Here is a 21,039-nt window from a genome sequence, read left to right on the forward strand (position 1 = left end):
GATATATATTCAATTATTATTTATTAAGTAAACAAATATACTTCAAATTAAATCATATTAGGTCTTATTTTTATCAGAAAAATGTAATAAATATGTTGGTAAAAGTTTCATTCATCACTTTTTATTCCCCGTGGTTGATCGAATGTTGATCGGTTGTGATTATTCGAGATTAGTTGCTGTGCCGATAAAACCAATTAGTTCCCGTATAATGAAATAGTCTCTTGTAGCGTAGAACTACATTCAGTATAGCTCGTTTATGGTGGAACTAAATATGTTCTTATATATGATAACAGAACAACTTCAGCACTTAGCCGCGTGGTGCAGCACCTGTACTGTAGAACAAGTAGAACAGTGGGTGTGAGCATTCTCATTTCCTCACTGTTCTTGCACCTAGTTGGATGTAATTTTCAACATTCAGTTCTTGTTCTTGTCTTATCTGTAAAGGTTGTGTTGTTCCAAGTCGGCGAAAACGGACAAAGACTTGTCAATTGAGGAGCAAAACTTTTTTTAGCAAAATGGCTGATTTTTTACATTCAGAAGCAGAAGAAAGCGAGGTATTTATATCGTTGAGTTTAATATCGTTATTTATGTAATGCTGTTATAATGATATCATATGTACATCTATATGTATATTCTTTAATCGTTTGAAACTTCTGTCACTAATCGATCTTCTATTAAAATTTAGGAGGAGAAGGAATTAGACGATAATGAAAAAAAGAAACTGAAGAAAATAAAAGCTATGGAAGAAAGTGATGAAGAAGAAGAGGAAGGTAAAGATAGAGTAATACATTCCAAGGTTGTATCATAATTTTTTTTTTTTATTTTTATGCAACTAAATACAGTAATATTTTATTTATTTTATTCTATAATTAGTGAATGACCATAATATGCTTATCATTTATTTACAGATGATGAGGATCGTTTACGGGAGGAACTTAAGGATCTCATTGACGACAATCCTATAGAAGAAAGCGAGGGAGAAGATAGTGATGCTTCTGGGGTATCTCAAAAACGTAAAAAAAGTGATGATGAGGATTTTGACGATCGTTTGGAAGATGAAGATTATGATTTGATAGAAGAAAATTTAGGAGTCAAAGTTGAAAGAGTACGTGCAAATTAATGCATTTATTTAAAGTATGTAAACTTGTATATGAAGTACAAATGAAGTGATATGCTTCTTTATTTTAGAAACGTTTCAAACGCCTCCGAAGGATACAAGATGAGGAATCAGAGGAGGAACAGGAAAAAGAGGCAGACGATGATAGAGATGCTATTGCAAACGAACTTTTCGAAGGTTCTGGCGATGTAAGTTATATTACTATTAAAATATCCTAGTCCAAAATTTGTACTTCTTTCTATTACATACCCAATTTTTGTGCTTATTTCTATCTTTACATCAGGAAAGGGAGATTGTTATGGTATGTAAAAATGGACATAAAAATACCTTTGAAGGAGAATCGTTTCATTTATTCTGTATCTATTCTTTTCCGCTTCACTCACCATTTTTATTATGTGTTAGGAAGATGAAAGGCGGAGCGAACGTAGTCACAGACCTGAAGTCGACACATTTGACGAGGAAGGAAGTGAAGGAGAATACACCGACGCTGATGATTTTATCGTTGACGATGACGGTAGACCAATTGCCGAGAAACGCAAAAAGAAGAAGCCAATTTTTTCTGATGCAGCTTTGCAAGAAGCACAAGACATTTTTGGTGTTGATTTTGATTATGATGAATTTGGTAAATACGGCGAAGAGGACTATGAGGAGGAAGAAGAGGAAGAAGAAGAAGATGAAGAAGATGAATACATGGACGATGAAGACGCCGAGAGACCGCGAAGGCCGAAAAAACAGTTGAAGAAGAAAACGACGAGAAAAAGTATTTTTGAAATTTACGAACCAAGCGAACTTAAACGCGGTCATTTTACCGATATGGATAATGAAATACGGAACACAGATATACCGGAGAGAATGCAACTCCGTACTGTTCCTGTTACGCCAGTTGCAGAAGGTTCTGATGAACTAGACCTAGAGGCAGAGTGGATCTATAAACAGGCGTTCTGTCGACCAACTATTTCAATTCAAGATGCACACCTAAACGCTGAGGCTAAAGAAAGAGCTCGGAAAGGGCCTCAAACGATCGGTAAAATTAAGAAAGCTTTGGACTTCATGCGAAATCAACTATTCGAAGTACCTTTCATATCGTTTTATAGAAAGGAATATGTCCTACCGGAACTAAACATTAACGATCTCTGGAAAGTGTACAAATTTGACGCCAAATGGTGTCAACTTCGTCAAAGAAAAGAAAATTTATTAAAATTATTTGATAAAATGCGAAATTACCAGTTAGATGAGATTATGAAAAATCCTGATGCTCCATTACCAGATAACGTACGATTGATTAAAGATGACGACATAGAACGATTGAAAAATGTGCAAACCAGCGAGGAATTAAATGATGTTTATCACCACTTCATGTTATACTATAGTCACGAGATACCAACAATGCAAGAAGCTGCTCGTCAGAAGGAGAAAGAAGCACGGAAAGAAGCAAAGATTCAAAAACGAAAACAACAAATTGCGGATGCCGAGGAAAACGGAGAAGACCCTCTGCCGGAAGAGGAACCGGACGTAGAGGAAGAAGAGGAAGCAGATGAAACATTGAAACAGGCTGTTCGGACTGGTCCATATTCTATTTGCAGGCGGGCTGGCCTCGATAACCTCGCAAAAAAGTTTGGTCTCACTCCCGAACATTTTGCCGAAAATTTACGAGACAATTATCAGCGACACGAAGTAGATCAGGAGCCAACAGAACCTTTAACCATTGCTAATGAATACTGTAGTCAAATACTTAATAGTTCGGAAGAAGTACTAAAAGCTGCTCAATTAATGGTAGCTATTCAATTGGCGCGTGAACCTTTGGTAAGGAAGTGTGTCCGAGAAATGTACATGGAAAGAGCAAAGATATCTGTAAAACCTACGAAAAGAGGAATCAAAGAGATCGATGAAAACCATCCAGTCTATGGGATGAAATATTTGAAGGATAAACCAGTGCGAGATCTGGTTGGAGATCAGTTCCTAAATTTGGTTATAGCCGAAGAAGATAAATTAATTACAATAACATTGAGTGATAGCATCGAAGGGAATACTAGTAATAACTACGTCGACGAAATGAAACAACTTTATTATCGAGACGAATTTAGTAAAAATGTCCAGGATTGGAACGCATTGAGAGTTGGAAGTGTTGAAATGGCACTTACACGTATTGTTTTACCGAGTCTAAAGAAAGAGCTAAAAGCAAATCTTATTGCAGAAGCTAAAGAATGCGTAATGAGAGCATGTGGTCGTAAAATGTACAATTGGATTAAAGTTGCTCCTTATACCTGTGAATTTCCAGAGGAAGAAGATGAGGAATGGGATACCAGTAAAGGACTTCGGGTAATGGGTTTAGCTTATGTCCCGGAATACTCTCAAGCCGCTTTCACTTGTCTAATCGCACCAGATGGGGAATGTACAGATTATTTGAGATTGCCACACATAATGAAACGAAAGAATAGTTACCGAGAGGACGAGAAGGCCATGAAAGAAGCCGACTTGTTAGCAATTCGAAATTTTATAGCAACAAAAAAGCCGCATGTTGTAGTTATAGGTGGTGAATCGAGAGAGGCAATGATGATCGCGGCTGATATTAAAGAATGTATCGCAAACCTAGTAGAAGAAGAACAATTCCCAAACATTAAGATAGAAATTTACGACAATGAATTAGCTAAAATTTACTCGAACAGTAATAAAGGTATATCCGAATTTCGGGATTATCCGGAATTATTGCGACAGGCTATCTCATTGGGCAGAAGAATGCAGGATCCCTTGGTGGAATTTTCTCAATTATGCACCGCCGACGAAGAAATTTTATGTTTAAAGTATCACAACTTGCAAGATCAATTGCCGAAAGATGAACTTTTGGATAATTTATATTTAGAATTCGTGAATCGCGTAAACGAAGTTGGCGTTGATGTGAATAAGGCGGTACAACAAGCTTATTGCGGGAATTTAGTTCAATTTGTGTGTGGTTTGGGGCCGAGAAAAGGACAGGCATTGATCAAAATGTTGAAACAAACCAATCAAAGGTTGGAAAATAGAACTCAGCTTGTAACTTCTTGTCACATGGGACCTAAAGTTTTTATTAACTGTGCGGGTTTTATTAAGATAGATACAAACAGTTTAGGAGACAGCACCGAAGCATATGTCGAAGTCCTTGATGGGTCTCGAGTACATCCCGAAACGTATGAATGGGCGAGAAAAATGGCAGTCGACGCTTTAGAATACGACGACGAAGATGCTAATCCAGCCGGAGCACTGGAAGAGATTCTCGAATCTCCTGAAAGACTAAAAGATCTTGATTTGGATGCTTTTGCAGAAGAACTTGAAAGACAAGGTTTTGGCAATAAATGTGTCACTTTATACGATATCAGAGCAGAATTAAATTGCAGATATAAAGATTTACGTGTACCATATCAGTCACTGAGCGCGGAAAGGTTGTTCGATATTCTAACGAAGGAAACCCCGGAAACATTTTACGTAGGGAAATTAGTTTTGGCCACAGTAATAGGAATAAGCCATAGAAAACCGCAAGGTGATCAGTTGGATCAAGCCAATCCCGTAAGAAACGACGAAACTGGATTGTGGCAATGTCCATTCTGTTTGAAAAATGATTTTCCGGAATTATCCGAAGTATGGAATCATTTTGACGCCGGAGCTTGCCCCGGCAAAGCTACTGGCGTGAGATTAAGATTAGATAATGGAATATCTGGTTATATTCATATAAAAAATTTATCTGACAGACACGTTGCGAATCCTGAAGAAAGAGTAAGCATAGGACAAATAATACATTGTCGGATAATAAAGATTGAAGTGGAGCGATTCAGCGTCGAATGTACAAGTAAAAGTAGCGACCTCGCGGATAAAAATCACGAATGGAGGTACGTAAATGTGTCCGTATGGCGCGAACGCACGTGTGTGTGTGTGTGTGTGTGTGTGTGTGTGTGTGTGTGTGTGTTCGCACGCGCGTGCATTTGTTTTAAAATGTTATTTTCTCTGATTATTTTAATTTTATTTTTAGACCACAAAGAGATCCGTTTTATGACACAGAAGCAGAACAAAGAGATGCAAAAGTCGAAGAAGATGCCAAGAAAGCGAAGCAACGGCAGACATATGTGAAACGCGTAATCGTACATCCTTCTTTTCACAACATCAGTTTTGCAGAAGCTGAAAAGTTAATGCAAACTATGAAGCAAGGGGAAGCAATAGTTAGACCAAGCAGTAAAGGTGCTGACCATTTAACTGTCACATGGAAAGTTACTGATGAGATTTATCAGCATATCGATGTTAGAGAGGAGGGAAAAGAAAATGCCTTTTCTCTTGGTCAAAGCTTATGGATTGGAAACGAAGAATTCGAGGATTTGGATGAAATTATTGCGAGACATGTTAATCCTATGGCTGCATATGCTTCGGAATTATTGGACTTTAAATATTATAAACAAGCTGTAGAAGGCATTAAGGATAAAGCGGAAGAGATATTAAAAGAACAAAAGAAGGAAAATCCTGGAGGAATTCCGTATATAATATCTGCTGCAAAGGTTAGGAAAATTCGCTTTCAAATATGTTCGGACGTGCAATAAGATTCGAACATTTCGTGTTCGTTTTTGCATTGTTTCAGAATTATCCTGGAAAGTTTTTACTATCTTATCTTCCGCGAACTCGATGTCGTCACGAATATGTAACAGTATCACCAGAAGGATTTAGGTTCAGAGGGCAAATGTTTGGTAGAGTGAACGACTTGTTCCGATGGTTCAAAGAACATTTCCGTGATCCGGTACCTGGACAATCTACTCCTAGTACTCCACGTGGAGCAATGACATCTAGAACACCTTATCATACAACGCCAGGAGCAGTGAGTGGTACGTATTTCAACTTTCATCAGTTTTTCAAAATTGTTTGACATCAACATTATTGTAATATTATAGGAATGAATCAAGAAGCCATACAAAGAGTGGCGCAGAATCTTCCGCATCATATGTTACATTCTTTATCGCAAGTGGCGAATCAAACTCCTCATCATTATCCACCACACACACCAGGAACTGCGAATGCCACTGGTTATGGTGGAGTTCATACTTATCCTAATACTCCGTACACACCTTCGGGACAAACACCTTTTATGACACCATATCAAACACCACATCATACTCCACATCATCATAGTCAACCAACTCCAAGATATGGACAACAAACACCCAATCATCAGCAAGGTCCTTTCATTCATCCACCTCCACCTTCGGGTATAACTTCTACAGGACATCACAGGTCAACACCATCGCATAGACCTACGCCTCCAATGTCAACATCAGGTGATCCTATGGATTGGAAAAAAGCAGCGGAAGCATGGGCACGGTTAAAAAGTGGACCACGTGTGTCGTAAGTATTTGTCTATTCTTTTTACATTTCGTTTGGCTTATATAATTTTTTTATGTGTTTCTTTCATTTATTCACATTCTTTCCCTCACCGCCTTTTTTTTTTTTTAGTACCACTACTCCAAGATATGAAGAATCTAGAAGAACTCCACGAAATTACGAAGAATCGGTTGGAAGAACGACACCACGAAATAGAACTTCGAATCGGACACCTTCTTATAAATCTCCCCGAGGTACACCACACACTAATTCAAGTCCTCGAAGTATGTCTCTAAGTGGAGATGGTACTCCTTTATATGATGAAAGTTAACAGGTTCACTTATACATAATATATCATACTTCCCGATTATATCATATCATGTGATATAAGAAGAAAGATATTGATAGAAGTTGAAAAAGAATCGCGACCTATATCTCATTCAAAATGCTCTTAAAGTTGAGCTTTAAAAGTACTGTATAAAACCATTTATCGAGCCCATTTATTAATTTTAACGGCATTTTCTTTTACGTTCATATACTTAAATAAACAATAAAACATACATATATGTCACATATATGTGTGTACATACACACGATACATATATGTATATATATATGTTATATTATTAAACTACATACTCGATTGTCTTTAAAAAAAATATGTATATATATTTATACACATAAATGTATATATATATTGAGTGCAATGTAAAAAGTTAAACCTTGAATTTTTTTCTTATATTTTTATTTAGCATATATTAATTCATATAAAAATTATATATTTTTATTTGAATTTTAATTTTATTGATGCTGAATTATTGTACAGTTCTCATGTTTTTAACTTAGAAATGCAGCATGTTTCTTACATACTTTATACAATTGTTAAATTACACCATTAAACAATAAACTTAATTTTATCTTATAAGTTTACTTAATTTTTCTAGTATGTAGTAGTACATATAATATCCTCTTTCAATTGAAACAAAAATAGATAACATATATCAACAAACGAACAATAGACATATATCTGTTTTTTTATTTAAAAATGTAACAAAACACTTACACTATATTAGTCATAACTGTAAAACGTGCATATAAATAAAATTTTTTCAACGTCGTATTGCTTTATACATGAGAGACTTGGTCATCTGATAATATGTCGTTTTTACCTGCAACATCTTGATAATACGTATATACTACATCACGATATTTCCCAGCTGATGGCTGATTTCCAAGACTGAATAAATATACGGTATTAATACTATTGAATGCAAGATCGCAAAATTGATATTATAACTGTAAGTACCTTACATTTGTGTAGGAATGGTGCAAAGTGACGTATTCGGTTCGATATCTTTTCTCGCGTTTGATCTTCTTATTTTTGTCGGTTTCGTTGTAACAAGATTTATGCGAGATTCATGCTACGAAAATAATGTAATTACATACTTGATAGTTTTATAAAATGTTATTAAAGAATCACTTACCGAATTTTCAGCATTTATGGATTCTATATCGTCTTTACTTATTATATTTCCGGAATTAAATGTCATTTTCTGATTCTACTAAAGTAAAGGAAAAGATGAGAAACCTATAGAAAGAGAAAGACAAAGAAGTAAATAAGTTATATTACCTCATATGCGGAAATATTTTTACCATCACTGGAAACGCTTGATTCTGATACTTCTTGCAAAGCTTTTCTCTTATTTCTTGTTACAATCCTTGTGGGTCTGTTGTGTCTGACTAATTTTGTATCATTTTTAGTGGGTTTAATCAATTTCTCTGGTGAAATTGTAGGTACATTCTACGATAATAAATTTAGCACTTTCTTGTAAAGTTCAGCACATTATAACGATTACGTTAATTAATTATAGTTGTTACCTGTGCCAATATGTCTAAATGGTTTTGTTTGCTGCTATCACCTCTGCTTTTCCTCCTTTTTATGTCGTTATTTTTAGCAGGAGACTTATGAGGAGAAATTATTAGAGAGTTTTGAGAAGTACCAGGATTATATACTGGATTGTTGTCTTTTAAAACAATGCGTTCTCCTAAAAACGGTAAAGGCTCAAAAATAATCATGTCGTGTATGTATATGTATCATTTTGTAGATAAGAAAAAATAAATCTTTATTTCTTACCTCTCCAATAACTTAATGGAGGTATTATTCTTCTACCTTTTGAACTCACACCAACATTTATAATGTGTACCGAATCGGTAATATCAACTTAAACACAATTTCTCTATTTAGAATTTGAAATAGATACATACTTCCAATATCATTTATTACTTACTGTTAATTACTATTATTATTTACCACGAGCTTACCATTTTCTAATGATTTCCATATTTCACAAAACTGTTCTATATTGGTGGGGCAACCATAACGACACTGGTTCACCAACTCTTTAGGTACAACTACATGAAAAAGAATAATATCGTTAATATATAAAATATAATTGCAAATATCTTAATGTTATTAAATATTATATTTCAAGTTCTAACCATGTTTCGTATCATTTAAGTCACCAATTAATTGATAAAATTCATGATGAATTGTCTCGACCAATTTTTGTGATACTCGACGAAATATTATATCCGTTTTAAACTTCCTATGTATGATGTGGCCAACTTCGCTACATAAATATAATGATATGTTTTATACCAAATTAATAATGCGCATTATAGAATTTAATTACTTACTTTAATAATTTTCCCTCAAAAATTAAATGTAATCCTGATTTGGATAAAATGTTCGGTGTCCAAGCAGATAATAATTTCGGTTTACAATTATTCATAAATTTATTATCTCTAGAAACTTTTAAATTATCCTGTAATGACTTTTTCAAAATAATAGGATCGACATTACTCGATTGAATGTTACTGCATTCTTCAGAATATTGCGTACTATTAGATAATAAATTTGAGTTCGTTTTTGAAATAGCATTAGATTTCACAGGAGACTTTTTCTTTGTCAAATTTCTATTTTTAACTTTTTCATTTAAATCTTTAATGGTCTTATTTTCGTCCTTAATTACATTTACCTTTGGATCTTGTAAGCAATGTAATTGTGTATTTATAATTTCTATATCAATAGGAACTGAGCTAATTACAACAGGCTTTGTCATTTCAGTCATGGTATTTTTTTGATGTAATAATAATTCTTCATATTGTTGACAGGATGAATGATTTTGATATTGATCGTTCTTATGTCTGTTTTCCTCTAAGTAAGAATTCGTTTGCTTCATTGTATTACTGCATTTTTTAGCCACAGTAAACTCAGAGTCATTGTCTGTTGTATTTTTATTAGAATAGTGCAAATATTTGATAGGTTTATTAATAACTGTTGAATTCTGTTGTACAGAATATTTCTGGATTTCGTGTGTATCTTCGTTTTTCGTAAAATCACTTGGTTTTCCCCATTGTTCTCTTTCAGTGATATCAGATTTCACATATTTATCTACATTATTTTGAATATTTGAACTTGTACATCCCTTTACTTTTAAATGAGCCCTCTCGTCTTCTATAATACTGATACTAGAATCATTAGAATTTGTAACATTTACTTCTTCGGACCTTATTGTTTTTATATAGCTTCTATTATGATTATCTGACATAATTGATGATGCGTTTGAAATATGTTGTTTTTCTATAGCATCATGTTTTTGATACATTCCTTTTCTTCGTATTCTACGTTTACAAGGCTTCAGTAATATGTCTTTCTGTCGTATTATTCGATTTATCGGTATCCTTGGAACCCCTACATAAATTTCATTTTCACTATCAGAAGTACTAATATCATTATTTCTACTCATTTCCACAAAAGTTCTCTTTCTTTGTGATGAATTGTTATTATTTGCAACTTTACTACTTACAGAACGTTGCAGTGAAATTGATTCAGATTCTACCCAATCTTGAGATTTATTATTTATCCCATTATATCGTTCTTCCACTATATGTTTATCTCCTTTTAATTCTGAATTTTCAATATTAGATCCATCATCTTTACCTGTCCCGTATGATACAACATAATTTAAGCAATCAAATATCTCAATAATTTTACCCACACATTCTTCACCACAATTTTTATCTGTTAAGTTGTTTACAATAACATTCAATTTATCCTTCAAACTGTTTACTGTAGTTTTAGTGCAATTCAAATTTATATTTTCTTTATCATTACCATATTGATTTTTTAAAGATCGAGTGCTGATTTCTCTGTAAGGTGAGTTCTTAATTGTGTCAGATAAACATGTTTGTGTGAATGAATCACTTTTTTGACAGCTATGTGATTTGAGATTTTGTTTTTCCTTTTCCTTTGTTTGCAAAATATCATATGTACAGTTAAGATTAACTGATGCTTCAGATGCATAGAATTCTTCAGAAGGCTTCAAATTTGATCTTCTATTCTTAGGGCTTTTTGATTCGACAAATGTGATATCTGTTATTTCACTTCTTAAATCATCATCACTGTCTGTAATGGGAGTAGGCCAACGAAAAGTTGCACTATATCCTTGCTGTACAAATGTTTTCCAAATTTGATAAACATTTTCCCAATCATCAGGAAATCCACTATAAAATTTACCTCGAACATAATCTGGTAATTCTAAATATAAAAAAATAATATACAATATATATAAAACATAAACATGCGCATACATACATAAATACTATAAGATATTTACCATACTCATCATCAACAATATTTCCTTGCAAGTGATACAAATGTTTAAAAATGGATACTATCTTAGTACTCGTTAATCTTCTTACAATAGGCTTACTCCGAGCAATCTTCCCACTAACATAATAAAATCGATAGTAAATAAGTATTAAAAAGCAAATAAATTAAAACTCTCAGTATATATTGCATATCTTACCACTCAATTTTTCCTTTAATAATCAACTGATTTTGTTCATTTAACATAACCTTCCATTTTGTAAACATTCTAACATTCTTATTTTCAAAATTATCACAACTAATTTGTAAGGGAATAAAACTGTCGATATTTCCTTTTTTCTTAGGTGATTCAATGTCAATATCAGAAGAATCACTTCTAATTCGTGGTAAAGATTTTGCATTAGGAGATGTTAAGCTGTTTAAGTTTTTTTTGATACAAAAATGATTATTAGAGTTGGGTGGTGGCATCATAAGGCAATCTTTTAAACAGTCATTTTCTTCTCGAAACTTCTTAACGCTAGATGTAGCAATCATTTTGTGATTACTATTAATGCCTTTCTTTTTCAACAGTATATTCCTCAAATTATTGCTTGAAGAAACAACTTCACTATCAATTTTGGAAACTTGTAAAGATGGAATATTAGTAGTAGAGTCAAATGGATCTGCATTAATGCTTGAAATACTAGGGGATGTAAGTAATGGCCATGATACATCTTCGGTTCTGTTTTCTTGTCTAAGTGAAGCTAATTTCAAAGTTCGTTCTAATTTTTTGTATCTTTCTTCCATTTGAAAATCGGCAAAGTTTACCTATACCAATACAAGCAAATTTTAAACCTATAAAAATTGTAATTATCATTACAATACCTAGAATATACTTACCTCAGTCATGTGTGCCATTTAAAAATTTCAATTAGTTATTCACATATACATATGTATATATTTAAAGTTTATTGTTTTTAATTAATTCTTTTTCTGTTCTTTAAAATTTTATCTTGTACTTTCATACCAATCTGAGATATACAAACACAATATAGTTACAATATAGTTCCTATATATTTATTGAGTATTTAGCATAAGGATTTCAATTGATGTTCATCTCAGATGTCTTAACATTGTAATCAACTAATAAATATCGAGAGGCACAAATTAAAATGATACACCTACTGTTTAAATTCTAAAACATCAAATCTACGTATATCTAATTCTTTATTTTATTTTATTTTATTATTATTATTTTCCTTTTTTTTTTTTTTTCTGTTATATCTAAACCAACCAACATTCGCGCGTAATTTTAAGATTTTCTACCAATTCAAATATAATGTACAACTCACAACGCACAACACAACCGTTTTCATTTCTCAGTGGTTCTCAAATAGATTTATGATACATATAAATATACTTACAGTTAAATAACTATGCTACGACCAGAGATGAGCTCTTCCAGAGACGACCATCTCTGCTACGACCAACATTTAATTCATTTGCATCTTTATACGTTATATAGTATGAAAAATAAAAAAATTTTTTAATATTTTGTATTATATTTGTTTCAATAGTCAAGATACTATTAACGAGAATAACTAAATACATTTCTTTAAAAATGTATCATTTCAATTGAAATTGAAGGTTCAAAATTTAATAATAATTACGTGTGTAGAAATAAATCTTTATATAGATGTGTTATTATACTGCATAATTCAACAGTAACTATCGTCCATACAATTTACATCTGGGTTAGTTTGGTTAACTATCCAATATCAAGTCATAACCATAACAATTGCCATACCTGGTAGATTCTAATACGAAAAGCTATTACGCGGCAATTATAAGTACCGTTGTCTTAAAGAATAATTCTCTATTATGACAACAGCTAATAACTGATTAATTTTTACATCTTTAGTATATATATATAGATATCTTTGTATCTTTTAAAATATTTATTTTATATGTTTAATGATATTAATTATTCTTATTAAAATTTAATGAAAAATACAAAAAGAGGTTTCAAGTGAAGGAGAGAATAAATAAAACGAAAACTGACATTTAATTATTTTTCTACAATCTTGCTAAATAAATAAATATTACAGGACAGTTTTCTTGTTTACATCACTTACATTTTATCAAACGTATTGTATATTAAACATTATATTAAATTATTTAGAAAATATAACAAAAAATAATCACTGAATCATTCAATTATATGTTAAGTCTGAATTTTATATAAATAATATTATAAAAGAAAATTATATAAATAATTTTATATAAATAATATTATAAAAGAAAATTATATGTATACCCAATAGTGAAATGTCATACATGTACATTAAGTGTAAGGTTTTATCATTCAAAGCTTGAGAACATAGCACTGCCTTGCTTTGCACAAATATCGATTGTATCATTTTTATTGATATTTGTATTATTACTATTACTATTATTGTAACTATTATTATTATTATTCATTTTCATATTCTTTCTAATCATCATTGTGATCATATCTTCTGTCAGAGAGAAATATTACTGTCACTTTTCTGATTAAAAATGGTACAGTCATATATTTTTCTATTTATTTTGTAACAGCATAAATAATCATACAAGCTAATACTTTTGTATCCATTAAGCACGAATATTTCGTTTTTATATTAGTAGTCTATAATGAGTAAAATTTGACTAGATTTTTACATTAAAGATTGCGTAATTTTAATTTGATATTACGACTATCCTATTCCAAGCTGTATGCATATAACTAATACTATCTTATTAAAGCAGATATAAGAAAACGTAGATTGTTCTTTTATTAACAAATATACCGTTGTTAGAGTCTTTCGCAATTGTTTGTATATAGGTAGAGAATAGGAAGTCTGCTACATAACTAGTATATCAACAGACTACTTTTGTTTTATGATTTACCACCCGCAGAATTATCAGCTTCGCTAGATCCTTCTGCTGAATCTGGAAATTCTTTTTGCTGACTTTTAGAACTCCTATCCTTATAATCTCGTCGATGATGATGATGGTGATGATGGTGATGATGTTCACTATCTCTACGATCTTTTTGTGAAATGTTTCCTCTATATTTTCGATTACTCTCATCGCGATAATAATTACGATGACCACGAGATCGATAACATAAAGATTCAAACATCATCGTATCTAATTTTATATTGCCATTTTGGAGTTGTGGTAACATAGTCGAATCCATCTCCGTCTGATGGTCCGATTTATTGTGTCGATTTCTTCCGTTCCTGCAATATGGTGTTATAAATGAACTGTAAAATATATATATATATATATGCTGTAATAGTAATAAACATTTTAAGTCCTCATTACCTAAATGACTTGTGATGCCAATAGCTCTGTAATGGTGGAAATATATGAGGAGTTTGTTCTTGTGTAGTGCTCGTAGGTGACCCGCGACTATGATGACTATTATTACTGTCACGGGATCGAGCTCCTTTATTACCATTCATATTTGGTGATGTTGCTTTCAATGTTGCAATCTGTTCTCTCTGTTCCTCATTTTGTTTGCGTAATCGTTTTATCGCCGCTTCTGTTCCTTCAAAGCATGCAATTAAATGTGCTCGAGGGGAATGGAGTCCTACTTGAATTCCTACATCTATCATTGACTTCTTATTTATCTTTTGTTCTTCTATTGAACTCAACTTTCTGCAATGAACAAAATTATGTTTATAGCTTATAATTAAGTACTTCCGATAATTATTGTAACTACTAACTTTTTCTGCTCTTCAATAATTTCAGAAAAATACTGATTTTCTGTTCTAAGTACTTGTAAAGATATTTTGGTATCTTGTAAATCTTTCTCCAAAAGTTCCACTTGTAATGGTGTAACATTCACACATACTGGGCTACCCTGTAAAAGAAAATTTTTAATTAAATTTCTTGATATCACACATGAGCGTATATGTACATACATCTACATGAAACACATCAAGATTATAAAGCATACCTTTGGTTTCACAAACCCACTTCCATTATCTTCAGGAGAAGAAGGACTGCTAGGTACATAAGTAGATCCTTTTGAGAATACTAATTGAAACTGTAAATCTACACATAATTAAGAAGTATTAGGGATTTATTTACTCATGGAAAACAAACATATTATTGATAAAGAATGTTATGATTTACTGCTTACCTCTATTTTTTTGACGTAATGATTCTACTTCTTGGTGTAAAGCCACCAAAGTTGCTTGATGTTGTTCTTGTAAAAATTTCATATTTTGTTCCAGTTGAGCTATTCTATCAATATTTATAGTTTGATGTCTTATACTTTGATTCAACCCTTCATTCCTATCTGTTAATGTTACTATATCTCTCTCTGATGGTGATTTCTTTCCCTAAAAGTATATATGTATATGTATATGTATATTATTTAGATGAATATTTATATTTTAAATAAAATATAACTGATACTTACTTGAGGAAATGGTACAGTTGATAATTTAACTATTACTGTAGATGCCATTTTGAAAAGATTTATGTTCACTTGATATATAAAGACATAAATATTTGCAAATTTAATGACATATAAAACTTGTTGCACACACGGACAAACAGAAATCACAGAGATATAAATTACTTTCTTATTTAGAAAAAGTTTTCCTTAAATGTATATCATGTTTTGGAAATCTGAAAAAGTATTACACTATAATTTGAAACAATTCAAATAAAACATCATCTGATATAAAAAATAAAAGAAACATTGAAATATGAAATATTCATATAATGAAATACACTGTTTAAAATGTTTAAATGACTATTAATTTTAAAATTTAATATGTTTTAAAATGCAGATACAGCAATATCGTTTTGTTTCTTAATAGAAAAGTAACATATTGCTTTTTGTTATCATTAAGATCATTCCATAATATTAAATTGTTATTCGGCATATTTTAACATCATTGTAAAAATATAAGTATTACAAAATGATATGTGACAAGTACAGAAAATAAAAAGAAATAAAAATAAATTAAATCTGCAGAAAGAATGAAGGAATTGTCTTCTTATACATTACCAAATCAGATTTAAATTTCCAGACGTTTTGCGTAATAAAAGGTGAAAAATCGACAACATGCAAGTAATCGGGAGCCTGGTGGATTCTGATTCTGCGCCTGAATTTCCTGACGTCACGTCGAACTAACTAAGGATTGGTTAACGGTTTAGCAACAATTTTACCGTCACTTACAATAAACTGTTAAGAGAAATTTAGTCGTTTCTAAGAAATAGTTAATTAAATATATTTAGATAAGGAGATTTGAAATTCTTGGGAGCACGTAAAGAAATGTATTAATGATATCATAACAGAAGAATAATAAAGGTTGATCGTAATGCTGATTACTTGGATAATTTGAAAAGCAAGCGCGCAAAGGTATAGATCGTCAGGTAGACTATTCAGATACGCAGGACAAAACTCGTTCACAACCACGACACTTGTATTTTCTATATCCTTGCGCGCATGAGTATTGATCCAATGATACTTAACAAATGGTAGCACGCCTTAACCGCACCCAAACTTTTATCTATAATATCTTGACTTATTTATTTATATTTGTATTCTGTAAATCTTCATGGGTTAAAAATTTGTCCAACTAAAAGAAAATTGCTTAATTTTTAATGCATAATCATATTAAGAATCATTTGTCAGAATATTTCTATTGTAAAATTTCCTGTAGTTTTCTGCACTTAGTTCATTGTAATTTCTAAGGAAGCAAAAGAATTTTTGTATTGATATAATATTTTCTGATGTATTAAAGAAATTGAACATTGAGAAATTACAATCTAAATTATGTTTCATTTTAAATATAAGTAAAAATTATTTATATCAACTAAAATAGACATGTATTTATGAACGTGTATTTTTAGTTTTTAAACATCTATACATACATATGTATATATGCACATACATACAAATAATATATAACATTCAATAGAGGCCTAATTTCGATGTAAAAGAATACTCTGAAGTATTTTTGGTATGTTGTCAAAAGATCGAGGTTAAGATGCTAATTTAACTCCTGTTCAAAAACTGAATAGAAGACAATTTTTTAACTTTCTTCTATATTATTATTCAAAACAAATAGGATTACACCCATTTTCCTCGAGTTCACACATCCTTTGAGATATTTTTTTGCCATACTGTCGCGTAAACAAAAAGATTTGATTGTCGCTTCTGCAAAATTTTAATTCATCCTAGAAAAAATGTCTTTTATGGTAGAAAATAGACCAACCAATGAAATAAGCAATAAAGATAGAGAACATTTTCTTTCTTTAGAAGTAACTGAAGATTATAGCTTTAAGGTATTTGTATATGTAAACATATATATATGTATATATATACACATATATAGGCATGCAAGTATATTTAAATACATATAATAATTAAAATAGCAAAAACCATTAATATAAAATAATATCTTTTGTTATAGTATATACCTGAAAGTCATTTTAAACACATAGTAAGAAATGTACAGAGACACAGACGCAAAGAGGATGAGGAACGTATATGGGCTTCATTCGTTAAAGAACAGGAGTTAAATAGTTTGAGGTTTGACAAAAAAGATGTTGACTATTCTATACAAAATATGAAAGACCTGTTGCAAGAAAATGTGCAAAATGTAGATAGAGAACTTAAAAGACTTGAAGAAGATGCCCTCCCTGAACGAAGTAAAGGAATTCGAAATCCTAAATCTAATGTTAAGAATGAAGTGATTTATACAAAAGTAAGTGTTTTAAAGCTTTTATTTTGATCTATGTTATGTGTACTATAATGTGTTAATTCACTATATTGTTCTAACTTATATCAAATTTTCATTAATTCATCTACGTTAGGTAAACAGCACCAGGAACAATTATTCAAAGGAGAAAACGTTAACAAAGAATAGGGGTACATGTAAAACTAATGTTTCAGTTCCAACTTCTCGGGGCAGCAATATTTATATGTATAGTGAATCTGAGGGACAGAAAACAGTTTTTAAATCTAAGGCTAAAAAGTCTTTATCAGATTCTTCTATCACAGAGAAAAAATGTTATACAAACCAACTTCTTCGTGCAACCAACCATTTTGAGAATAATTCTGATACAGATTCAAGTAATAACAAAGATGATATTGCTTATATACAACCAGATCCATTTACCATACAGAAACTATTATCGATGCAAAAGAAAATTGCTGAACTACTAGATGAAATATCATTTAGATTATGCAGAATTCCTTTACCAGATGGTGATAGTGATTTGAAAAGAAGACAACAGCAAACACTAGAATTTTCTATAAGATTTTCAAGAAATTATCTGTACAATCTTAACAGACTTGTTACAAGCATTCAAAGACATATCAGAGCTATGTCTCCCAGACTAGGATTAAAACAATATAAGAATATTGTATTTCATCAAGATATGATAAAACAAAAGCTGGTTGCTGCTCATCAATTATTAATACAAGCTCTGACTGCTTATTATAAACATATTCCAAACTCTATTCTTGAAGGTCATTCTACAAAACTTCAAGATGTGTTACAGGTTGTCTACAATCTGATAAATATTTGTGATAAAGTTGAGATTTCTACTTACTATTTCTGTTCAGGAGATACTACAATTATACCGTTGGTAATGCTTGAATAGAAAATTTTATTATTAATATTTATAAATTATAAAATTTATTAAAAATGTATTTTTCTGCAGGGGAAGAATCTTCAAAATAAATGTGATGCTATTTTATCTAAATTAAAGTTAAATTTAGAAAGTAGATATGGATCCACAAGTCACAAGAATGTACAATCTGTAATCACTACTGCACCAATATTTTTACCTAACAAAGGACGTTGCAATCGCAAGAATCTATCTAATCGGTTAAGCATGTACAGCATGGATGTTAAAATGACTAAGGGTAATCTAAAGAGAAGAAACGATATAAGAAGAAAAAGTATACGAAAATTATTTCAGGTTTTATATTACTTGGCACATATTATTCTAGATATGTTATAACTTTAAATATATATTTTGCAGGCTATACTTATCAGAAAGAAAATGAGAATAATACTAAGGAAATCGGAAATTTGTACGCTCAGGATTATACGTTACCAGAACTACTATATCCTAGTCCTATAACGCGTACGACATCTTCGAGGGACGCTGTTCAGATTGATTCCATGAAAAATATAAATAATTCTAAAGAAGATGACATTCGAACTGTGATGGATGGATTAACGATAGATTCAGAAAATGTAAGACATATTAAAAATAAAATATCTTAAGGAGAATTTAACAAAACATTGGGTTTTATAAAATAGGATAGTAATATAGAAATTCGAACTAAACGTAAACCTGAAACAAATAGTGGACAACAATCGGTCGCAATACGTAAAAAGACATCTACAGAAATGCGGGAGGCGAAAAATATGAAAAGCAAAGGAGTAAATATTGAAGCAAACAATTTTACTAACGAGCAGAATGATTTAATTAAAAAAGTAACTACAATTCCCAAGGAGCATTTGGTTGCACTAGCTCCTGTAATAAACGACTTAGTGGCTCTTGTATCAAAAAAGGTAACACTTATTGCAGTTTATTGTATATTATATATATATATAATGAAAATTAATATGTTATTTAATATTCACTATTGTGAATTATATTATAGAAAAATGAATTGGAGATGCAACCTGTTTCGGGAACGTCTGTGGAAACATTAAGGGAATTTTTACAAAAATATCAGTCACCTAAAGATTGTGATACTAAAGCTTCTTTAACAAAAACCAGTCATGAACAATCATATTGTAATTTTAATGGGTAAATAGAATACAGTAATAAAAATACATCTTCATTAAGCACAATAAAATTGAATATTTTATGAATTGCGACAGCTTATCTGAAATTAAAAGACACAATGAAAATGTACAATTAATTTGTATATCTTCTATGGGCCAAGTTCCTAAAATGACACATTGTGATGCTTCGTGTCAAGTAGATTATGAAACAGCACTAAAAGTATGTGACATAATATACTGCATCTAATTAAAATAGATAGAAATTATATATGTTTTTTAACAAAATCTCTAGATTATTCATAACGGAAAGGTTACTGATTCAAACATCAAAAATGGAGTGCAGCTTGCTATTTCAGAAGAAACTGAATTACTATATCTAACATACAGATGTGAATATAAAAAATTGTGTCAATCAAGGCCAATGTATTCTAGCAATACACAAAATAAACCATGGGATATCGTGGCTTGGTAAGTATACTATCCTATATATTTCTTACAAACTTTAAATGATAAAAATATTTTTAAACAGGATATCTGATAAATTGATAGAGGAATTAGTAATTGAAATAACAGAAGAGTTACAAATGAATGATGTAATTAAAAAACTGTTTGAAATGGAATTTCAAGAATTATAACAGCACAACGTTCGTTTATATGGGATTAATATAAGAAATCATATTTACAAACCAAATAATTTTTCAAATGTTTTTTATTCAAAAGTACAACTTTTTAAATAAATTATTACTTTGTATACTAACGTGTAATTTATTTATTCTTTTATGTTAATTCTATTTGTAAAAATAAAATTGGTATCAAAACATTTTAATAAAATTATTAATAAATTAGTAATGGTAATAACATTAATGATAAAGTTAAATGTAATCAAAAGAATTAATCATATATTTTTTTTTGTAACTGAAAAATTGCAACTGTGATTATTTAGGCGTGTTTATACATATGTATGTTAAAATATTAGAAAAATCTTTATCGGATGATTTACCCCTTAGTAGTAATACGCAACGCTAACATTGGGAGGTTAGGACGATTCGTAGTTCTAATGATCAGTAACCTAATAATTTTATAGTTTAACGAACGTCAGAAAAATTGTAATTTCAGAATAAAAGTATAAAATGAGACAAACG

General features: G+C 30.9%; 4 protein-coding genes across 10 annotated transcripts; 2 read left to right on the forward strand and 2 right to left on the reverse strand.

Moving 5' to 3' along the window:
- Positions 1 to 360: 360 nt before the first annotated feature.
- Positions 361 to 7,578, forward strand: LOC132907552 (transcription elongation factor SPT6). Its single transcript, XM_060960762.1, has 9 exons — positions 361 to 554; positions 686 to 770; positions 909 to 1,105; positions 1,189 to 1,305; positions 1,520 to 4,977; positions 5,118 to 5,634; positions 5,715 to 5,955; positions 6,022 to 6,472; positions 6,581 to 7,578. Exons 1-9 carry the CDS (start codon positions 516 to 518, stop codon positions 6,777 to 6,779), a joined length of 5,304 nt encoding a protein of 1,767 aa, XP_060816745.1. The 5' UTR covers positions 361 to 515; the 3' UTR covers positions 6,780 to 7,578.
- Positions 7,448 to 12,500, reverse strand: LOC132907554 (uncharacterized). 3 transcript variants are annotated; one of them, XM_060960768.1, is made up of 12 exons: positions 12,000 to 12,500; positions 11,320 to 11,927; positions 11,128 to 11,240; positions 9,146 to 11,048; positions 8,948 to 9,078; positions 8,771 to 8,860; positions 8,583 to 8,669; positions 8,327 to 8,493; positions 8,079 to 8,249; positions 7,933 to 8,007; positions 7,760 to 7,869; positions 7,448 to 7,685 (listed from the first exon to the last, which is right to left on the reverse strand). In XM_060960768.1, the coding sequence occupies exons 1-12, from the start codon at positions 12,015 to 12,017 to the stop codon at positions 7,574 to 7,576; spliced, it is 3,585 nt and encodes a 1,194-aa protein (XP_060816751.1). In that variant the 5' UTR covers positions 12,018 to 12,500; the 3' UTR covers positions 7,448 to 7,573. The 3 variants fall into 3 exon arrangements, with proteins under 3 accessions (XP_060816751.1, XP_060816752.1, XP_060816753.1); XM_060960769.1 differs by having other exon boundaries at positions 7,586 to 7,685; positions 7,755 to 7,869; XM_060960770.1 differs by lacking the exons at positions 7,448 to 7,685; positions 7,760 to 7,869 and having other exon boundaries at positions 7,927 to 8,010.
- A 1,006-nt stretch (positions 12,501 to 13,506) lies between these two features.
- On the reverse strand, positions 13,507 to 16,290 carry LOC132907597 (uncharacterized). The gene is made up of 7 exons (XM_060960853.1): positions 16,150 to 16,290; positions 15,553 to 15,764; positions 15,271 to 15,472; positions 15,085 to 15,182; positions 14,852 to 14,988; positions 14,448 to 14,783; positions 13,507 to 14,362 (listed from the first exon to the last, which is right to left on the reverse strand). Exons 2-7 carry the CDS (start codon positions 15,598 to 15,600, stop codon positions 14,017 to 14,019), a joined length of 1,167 nt encoding a protein of 388 aa, XP_060816836.1. The 5' UTR covers positions 15,601 to 15,764; positions 16,150 to 16,290; the 3' UTR covers positions 13,507 to 14,016.
- A 232-nt stretch (positions 16,291 to 16,522) lies between these two features.
- LOC132907596 (uncharacterized) lies at positions 16,523 to 21,031 on the forward strand. Of its 5 annotated transcripts, none has more exons than XM_060960850.1 (10): positions 16,523 to 16,622; positions 17,561 to 17,854; positions 17,964 to 18,740; positions 18,816 to 19,056; positions 19,140 to 19,357; positions 19,424 to 19,678; positions 19,771 to 19,919; positions 19,994 to 20,117; positions 20,190 to 20,365; positions 20,427 to 21,031. In XM_060960850.1, exons 1-10 carry the CDS (start codon positions 16,620 to 16,622, stop codon positions 20,530 to 20,532), a joined length of 2,343 nt encoding a protein of 780 aa, XP_060816833.1. In that variant the 5' UTR covers positions 16,523 to 16,619; the 3' UTR covers positions 20,533 to 21,031. The 5 variants fall into 5 exon arrangements, with proteins under 5 accessions (XP_060816833.1, XP_060816834.1, XP_060816830.1 ...); XM_060960851.1 differs by lacking the exon at positions 16,523 to 16,622 and adding an exon at positions 16,629 to 16,973; XM_060960847.1 differs by lacking the exon at positions 16,523 to 16,622 and adding an exon at positions 16,980 to 17,432.
- Positions 21,032 to 21,039: the final 8 nt, after the last annotated feature.

The sequence above is a fragment of the Bombus pascuorum genome, chromosome 5, assembly GCF_905332965.1.
Source record: "Bombus pascuorum chromosome 5, iyBomPasc1.1, whole genome shotgun sequence".
Taxonomy (NCBI): domain Eukaryota; kingdom Metazoa; phylum Arthropoda; class Insecta; order Hymenoptera; family Apidae; genus Bombus; species Bombus pascuorum.